Consider the following 8,244-nt stretch of genomic DNA (forward strand, 5'->3'; position numbering starts at 1 on the left):
AACAAAATATATTCACGTCACATGCTCAATTGACACCTATTATTTTACAAAAAATGGTTTGGACAATCAAATTTGAAGAAAAACTGTCTCCTTTGAAATCAATGGGCATGTTCTCTTTGCTAGAAATCAATTGAGGAAAGGAAAATGCTAGTTTGTCCTCTTATTTTGTCCATTCACTTTGACCGCTTATGTAGTTAATTTTTTTTAAAAAAAATTTACTTAATAATTAAGGAAGTGATTTTTAATGTATTGATGTATTTTTTTATTTTTTTAAAATATTTAAATATGTTAAAAAAATATGAAAAGAAAAATAAGAAAAAAATAAAAAAGAAAAAAATAAAAAAGAAAGTTTATGCTAGGCTGCACGCCCAACGGTCATTGCTAGGCGGCAGGCTAGCATGACCCATTGAGGAAAATATTAATTATATAAGAGACTGATAAACCATTATATGATTTAATCATTATAGGTTTAATAAAACACACATACATCATACAAGGATGGTAGTGTGCGTGGATTAATACAATTTTCTAAAATGTTAACACTAATATATGGTAAATTTTTGCGCACATATTAGAATATGAAATGGAAAAGATATTTATATATTTTTTTATTTATGAAAGGAATAATTAGGATTAGAGAGAATTTCACCACCCTACAATAGCGGGTGAGATAATCCTCTGCAGGTACTGTGAGAGTGAAGGTCGATCCTCACCCCCACCCTTAAACAAGGGGTGCTTGCCATCATGAAGACCGGAGGATCTCCTAGCTTCTTGGTGGTTCTACCCCAAGACGAGGTGGAGATGGATCCGTTGAGGAAGGGAGATTGACAGGATTGTTGCAAGAATCTGTCGATCCTCCCTTACATCTTTTCTTAAGATTTTAATATGTAAGACTATTATTTTGCTTCTTTTAAAACATAGTCATATTTTAATTACATGTAACTTACATGACCAGACAAATGTCATGCGACAAATAACTACTAGGGTTAGTATGACGTGGAATACTTGCACAAAATTAGACTCTCCAATAAATTCAATCTAATGACTAATATTAATTACATATTACAGACTCTATTTTCATTAATAATTATTGTATGTACAAAATGTGCCTTTTTAAGACTTGCAAAAAATCATGTTTAAATTATGGATAATTTTATTGAACCTAAATTATGCTTAATTTGTCATATTGGATAAGCATATGAGTTATTATTTTATTAAGGATAGCTAGAAAATTTTATTTAGGTCCATATGTCCAAAAGTTTTTTTAAGGTACCCTGAAGTTTAGGTAAGAATTTTGGATGATATTAATGGACTAATTTTTTTAGAAGCCCAATTAAAGTTTATCGAGTAATCTTGAATAGCCCACGGGCCTAATGGGGTATTAATGGTTTTATTGGACACAATAATTAGATTTAAAGTCCATTTAATATTTATGAAGCAAGCGGACCCATATTTATTGAGTATTAGGCTGGGGAATTTAATTAAAAATTTAAAAGTATTTATTAAACAAGTTGAGCTCATTTTGGAATTTAAGATTGCCCATTATAATTGTTAAATGACTAAACCCAATGAATTATAATTCCATTAGACTAGTTAAATGGCCTAACCCTTTTCTAAGCCCAAAGGATCCTTATAGTTCCACAAAATAAACCCAAAGAGAAAATCCTAAGACCCAATAAATAAGTGTCAATGCTGGTCACTTCATTGAAAACCTTCGAAATATTGCAACATTTTTAAACTTCACCAAATCTTTAGTAGTTAGTAACCATTGAAAACTTTGATCCCTATTTTGAAACATTAGGAACACTTCTTTGAATTCCAATGTAGTCACCAATATCAAGTGCTATTCTATCGAGTGGAAACATCTAATATCAATTTTTTAGAAGGCAATTGCAATTGCTTTGCAATTTCACTAAATTGTTTCAATCTTTCCTCAGATGCTACCAAGTACTTGACTCCCTGTCTAACACAATCAATAATGTTTTCGATTTGGCCAAGCCTGTCTTGAGCAACAAATTTGTTACATGTGCAAATCAGCACATATGAAATAATTTACCCCGAACAGATAAAAGTTTTCTAAAACGAAAATCATCTTTGAGAATTATATAAAGTCAATACCATTAGCTTTGGTATTATCGATTGTCACTATAAATACTTTGTTTTCAATATCCTAATCAACAAAGCACTTTTACAATGTATATTGCCAGTAATAATAAAACCACTAAGCAGAAGTGGCACATTACAAAAGTTTAAGACCCATTTTTAAAGAAGCCAATTTGGATCCACAAAGTGACAAGTCACCACCATATATGAAATCTTTTGGCCAAAAGCCCACATATCAGCAGTGATATTAATCTTATCAACACTACTTAATCATGTTTTTAACTTTATTTTCTCAATTTAATAGGTGTCTATACAATCCTTTTTAACATTTCCATGAGATATTTTTTTGTCTATGAAGTGTATTTATCCTTATAAACTTGTTGAAGAGTATGTGCTCCACTATATTAAAAGGATAAGGATACTTATGGTATAAAATCATATAAGAAAAAAGTTAACGTGTTTTCTCATGATTGTACATAAAGCTTCACATCATCATCATCATCCTTAGAGTTAACACTCAGAATCTTTTACTTCTTATTAATACAACGCATGCAAGATGCGTATCTTTATGTCTAGGCTTAGTACTAGTAGAACATGACCGTGATATGGTAAGTAATGTCTTATACCACTCACAATGTGACTTATTCTAACCATTAGGTAACTCTATTATTGAGAAATCTTTTCAAATAACTGAAGTCATAATCTTTGTCTTATTTTCATATGCATGTTTGAAAGGATCCTTAGAAGTCATACTAGTTGTGCCCACCATAGAGGTAGTATCCCCAATATCTTTGGAGACACCATCTTCTTGGGTACAGAGTATAGGACTCTCGAGTAAATTAATATCAATTGACTCATTTTCATTTTTTATATATTGACTTGGATCTTTCATAGCAATAAAATTTGTTCTAAAACATAATAATGCAAACATAATATTTATAAGTACAAGAAATTCATTTAGTTTTTAATTATTAGCGAATATTGTATAACATTTAAATCTTCTTTGTTTATTTTCTTTTAAAAAAATTAAGTTCATGTTTGTTTATTTACTATCCACGTGTAGTACTTCAAAAAGTTACTTATCTTTCTAACAATTTACAAAACCTAAATAAATATTTTTTTGAATCTAATGTCATATTCATATTTCATAAGAAATTTGACTAAATAAACAAAAGAAATATTTGTACAAAGATAAGAAAATTAAACAGTAAAAACTAAAGAACTAATTATATACCCATGCCATGAATGATAACAGTAGAATTGCAAAAAGCAAACCAATTCAAGCCAACTCCTCCACAAATATATGTATTAAGGTTGCTTAAAAAATTAATAAAATTGCAAATAATAGCACTTATACATCAATATATATATATAAGTTTTACAAATTTTAAAATAAAATTTATATTAAAAAAATTATATTCAAACAAATATATAATTTTATAACATTTTTATTCAAAGTTTTTTTCTCAAATATTCTAAAATTTATTAAAATATTTTTATTCAAATCATTTTACTTCTATTTACAAAATTAAAATATTTCAAATGTTCAAGTATACTCGAAGTCTGCCAAGAAATATATTTTAAAAAATTATATTTATCATACTCATATATTATATTTTTTTTATTTTTTTCTCTTATCAAACATATGATATATAAATGATAAGTAGAATAATTTAATTAATTTTAAAAAAAATAAAACTAAGATTTTTATAAGAAAAAAAAAGTATAATATATGGAGATTATGAGTAGTAAAACCTCATGTATTTTTCGATATTGGGTCGGACTGGATATGTTTAGGACCCGACAAATGGGTCCGAATTTCTGTAGTGAATGACGGCCGAACAACGCTAACCCTAATCGTGGCTCCACCTTGACCTATAAAAACCAACTCATTTGCCTGGCTGTTTCTTTGTTCACCGCCGAGGGTTTTCTTGAGTAGCTCTGACCACAACTAGTAGCCATGGTACGCTCTCTCTCTTTCACTTGTGGGTTCTTGGTAGGTTTATGTATCTTTGATCTAATTCTTCCTCGCGTCTCTCACTTCGTATACATCTGTTTTTTTTTATCTTCTACATAAGTGGGTTTCTGGTTTTCTTATTGTGCCTTATATTTACAGTTATGTTGTGTTTTCGAACTTTTCTTGCTTGGAAAACTTGGCAGAATTAAATTTTGCTCTTCGGTTTTTTGTTTGGGGTAGGGGGAGCTTAAAAAGCTTGATCCGCCGTTCGAAGAGCACAACTAAATGTTACTGCTTATCTGTATTCCAATATTAATTTGGATGTTTGTATACCCAAATATTTAAATAAAATCTTTTGTGGTTTATGTTATTTAGACATGTAGAAACTATTTGATATGTATCTCTATGGTACCTTACTTTGATGTCAATACACAACGGTTTGATATCTAACCTATTTCTTTTCGCTTGGGCGTGCCTTTGACTGAAAATGACCTTTGGATGTGATTCCCTGAATCTTTTTTGAGCTTTTATAGATGCATATTTTTCTGACCTTCAAAGGTGTATAAATCCCATGTTTGTGGCATGACCTTTTTTTCTTCATGGACTGCTTCCATTTGTGGGTAGAGTCAGCCAATTGAATTTGTCATTTTTTAGTTAAAATGTGTCGGTGCAAATTGCAACCTTTAGGCTTTGCAGTAGCTCATAGATCCATATTATGGGTTTATATGCTTAGTAAAATTTTTGTTTTGCCTTTTGCGTGAGTAGAGCATAGCATGGAGGTGTTCCTCTGGATATTTTCTTGATTATTACTTGCCAGCTAAAACAGAAGGACAAATAAGATTGGAGAAAAAAAATATCCACTCTAATATGATAGCCGATAGGATATAGTTCAAATGGCATTTTCTCCCTGAGAACAAGATAGAGGGTGTGGCCTTGTTCAAATCTTGTGTTGGCCTAACCATTAAAACATTCCTATTATTAGCAACGTCCCTCTTCCTTGGGCTGCCCAGCTCCCCCCCTCCCAAAATTCCCAAAATGTACAGAATATATAAACAATTTTCCCTCAGAATATGCTTCCCCTTGTTACTGAATATTTTGACGTGGTACTTTTAACCTATCATAGCCATAGAGAAACCTAGATAGCAGTCTATTGAAGCTGCCGAAATCCCTTTCACTAAAATGGGCATAGACATCCCCACTGAGTAATCCAAGGTTGAAATTCCCCAATTTGGCAATCCTCATTGGTAATATAGTTAGAAGAATGAAGAATAACTTGGATATGGCTACCAGTTGCCTGTTCCAGCCTCGAATATTAGTCTAGAGCTGTTACGACCTCAACTCGTGCTTTAAAATTGCTGTTTCCAATTGGGTTGGGTCTTTTTAAAACTTGACGCTCCGTTATATGCCATGAGTGTACTCTCCGTACTAGAGCCCATGCCCAATTTAATGGAGGCCATCCTGCCTTCCATTTTTGAATCACTGGACTCCAGACCAGCACTGGCTTTGCAGTGAGATTCTGGGATACCTTGGATAACTCATACTGGACCATCTCACCTTTCGGGGTATTTTGTCTATTTCACTGCCATGCCCTATGTTCCACCAGCTCAATCCACATGCTTGGATTGCCCTTATGTTTTTCATTAGAATCGTGCCATAACAAAGCATAGGCATATGTGATTGTTGCTTAGCCTTCACATGTGGCACTTTCTGTTGACGCTCCCACTAAGACCCCAGGTTCCAAAGACGTCAAACCACCTAGCACTTTCATGTCATATCATTTCTGGAGGTAGAGCCTAGGAACATATGAAAGAAAGTTGACACCATTCTCAATTCTTCGCCAATAGCTGTCCATCCATCGAGATTTCTTAATTATGAGATGGATGGGGAAATGTATTAAAAAAAAAAAGTGGCAAGGTTTACTTGAACAAATTATTCAGGGAAGCTTTGGATGTTATAGTCATATTAAGAAGTATTCAGATTTAGTTTGTATAATGTTGTGATGCGATTGTGCTTTAATCTTGTTAGGCTTCAGTCTTTTCTTTTTTCTGTCTTTCTATCTTCAGTTATAAAGTTGTCTGTATGCAGGTGAACGTTCCTAAGACAAAGAAAACATACTGTAAGAGCAAGGAGTGTAGGAAGCACACCTTGCACAAGGTTACACAGTACAAGAAGGGCAAGGATAGCCTTGCTGTTCAAGGAAAGCGCCGCTATGACCGTAAACAATCTGGTTATGGAGGACAGACCAAACCTGTCTTCCACAAAAAGGTCTAGAATTTAATGTTGATTTGTTTACATTACTTAAATTCAATCCTTAGCACAAAAAGAGATGAACCTAGAACTATTCTTATAGCTTTAGGATAAGAATCCGATTCTAGTTTCCCCTTTCTGACATTTACAATATTGACTTCATTTTTCCTCTCTCTATAAACAGGCCAAGACTACCAAGAAGATTGTGCTGAGGTTGCAGTGCCAGGGTTGCAAGCATGTTTCCCAGCATCCAATTAAGGTTGGTGGATCCATCTGTCCTTCGGCTTCCTCGTTCCTTGTTTTGTGGGCTTCCTTGTTTTGTTCTAATGCCTCTTTATTGACCTGTATTTGCAGAGGTGCAAGCATTTTGAGATCGGTGGCGACAAGAAGGGGAAGGGGACTTCTCTTTTCTAAATGCATTCTTCTGTTTTTTTGTTTTTTTGGCTTCCAATGTTGGACCATGAAAGCTAAAATCTTGGATTTTTTTGTTGAGTTTTTCTTTTTTGTTAATCTAATGGCGTCTTGTAGCAACCATCAAATTGATTCTTATCCCTGTTTATGATAGCTGTTGTGGTTAGAGATTAAATTTGATGATCATCTTTGTTGTGGGTAATATATTTTTTAAATTAGTTGTAGTAAATTTCATGAAAGGGTTTTTGCATTCCTGGTAGATGTGCACCCATCATTACCTGAATGGGGTTTGTAATTTAGGGTATTTTTAATTTAGGAGAGTGTTTCGAGGGTAAATTTCTCTATTCGTTAATGGGTTTTGCTCTAATTACAAATTGAATCCGATTATAAAGATTTTGACAAAATGAAGCAGTCGCCATTTAGGTGAGGTTTAAATGGAGAGTTGAGATAAAATTTGAAAATTGAATAAAATATTATTATAATATTATCTTTTAATATTGTTATTGTTTTGAGATTTGAAATAGTTGACAGTGTTATTATATTTTGTGAAAATTTAAAAAAATTATAATAATTAAAGGAGATGAGATGAATTAAGATAAATTTTGAATCCAAATGGGGTCTTAATTTTGGTCTCTTGGTTTACTCTTGTAAAAATTTTGTCTACAAAATATTGATTCAGATATAGGGTGAGCAACAATTTAGTCGGAATTAGATTCTCTTAAATTCGAGTTTGATTTTGAGTTTGTTGAAATTCAAATCCGAACTCCAATTTCAACTTGTGTAGCTTTTGATTCGATTCCGACTCGTCGGAGTGGAGTTGAATTTAAACTTTTGCTCTAGGTTTTATTTTTTTGTAATTTCATTTTTAGTCCATTTTAGAAAGATGTTTTTATGAACTTTCAACTTTTAATATTTCAAAAGATTTAAAAATTAAAACTAAATCGTTCACTGTTACTTTTTTTCTTTTTTTTAAAGGAGAAAAACGTACTTTATTGATAGTGTCCTCCAATAAATCTAATGTGCTGAACAGACCAACTATCAAGTTTTGAGTAATTGTTTTACATAAAAAATTATAACACCTAAGTTATTCCGAAGAGTACCATCCGGTGTAATGCTCTTGATTTCCAGGATGATCTTTCTCAGACTAATCACAATAGCAAAAATGGATGCTTGTACAGCCCCAAAAATTTCAGCTAACATGGCGTCAGGAAATAAATCTCGTTGCATTCTCTTGGTGGCCAATACATTACCTTTGTGATTTCTAGCTATGATACCAATGCCTATTCTGCCAAAGGTCTTGTTAATAGCTGCAGCCTAGTTCACTTTATAGGTACCTACAGGAGGTGGTTCCAATTTGTAGATTTTGTTATTCATCTCAGCCCCTGATCGACCACTCCCTGCATGCACTTCTTTGAACTCCATTAAGAGTTGTTTTGATTGCTTAATCACCGAGGTGGGATGAAGATATTGGCCTATAAAACATAACCATTTCTCCTCTGCCAAACCTTCCTTCTTGTTATTGCAAA

The 8,244-nt window shown here is 32.6% G+C and overlaps 1 protein-coding gene across 2 annotated transcripts; it reads left to right on the forward strand.

Annotated features, from left to right (window-relative positions):
• Positions 1-3,942: 3,942 nt before the first annotated feature.
• On the forward strand, positions 3,943-6,920 carry LOC108988531 (60S ribosomal protein L44). 2 transcript variants are annotated; one of them, XM_018961817.2, is made up of 4 exons: positions 3,943-4,066; positions 6,146-6,325; positions 6,492-6,566; positions 6,662-6,920. In XM_018961817.2, the coding sequence occupies exons 1-4, from the start codon at positions 4,064-4,066 to the stop codon at positions 6,719-6,721; spliced, it is 318 nt and encodes a 105-aa protein (XP_018817362.1). In that variant the 5' UTR covers positions 3,943-4,063; the 3' UTR covers positions 6,722-6,920. The 2 variants fall into 2 exon arrangements, with proteins under 2 accessions (XP_018817362.1, XP_018817361.1); XM_018961816.2 differs by lacking the exon at positions 3,943-4,066 and having other exon boundaries at positions 6,140-6,325.
• The last annotated feature ends 1,324 nt before the right edge of the window (positions 6,921-8,244 follow it).

Source organism: Juglans regia, chromosome 13 (genome assembly GCF_001411555.2).
Source record: "Juglans regia cultivar Chandler chromosome 13, Walnut 2.0, whole genome shotgun sequence".
Taxonomy (NCBI): Eukaryota; Viridiplantae; Streptophyta; class Magnoliopsida; order Fagales; family Juglandaceae; genus Juglans; species Juglans regia.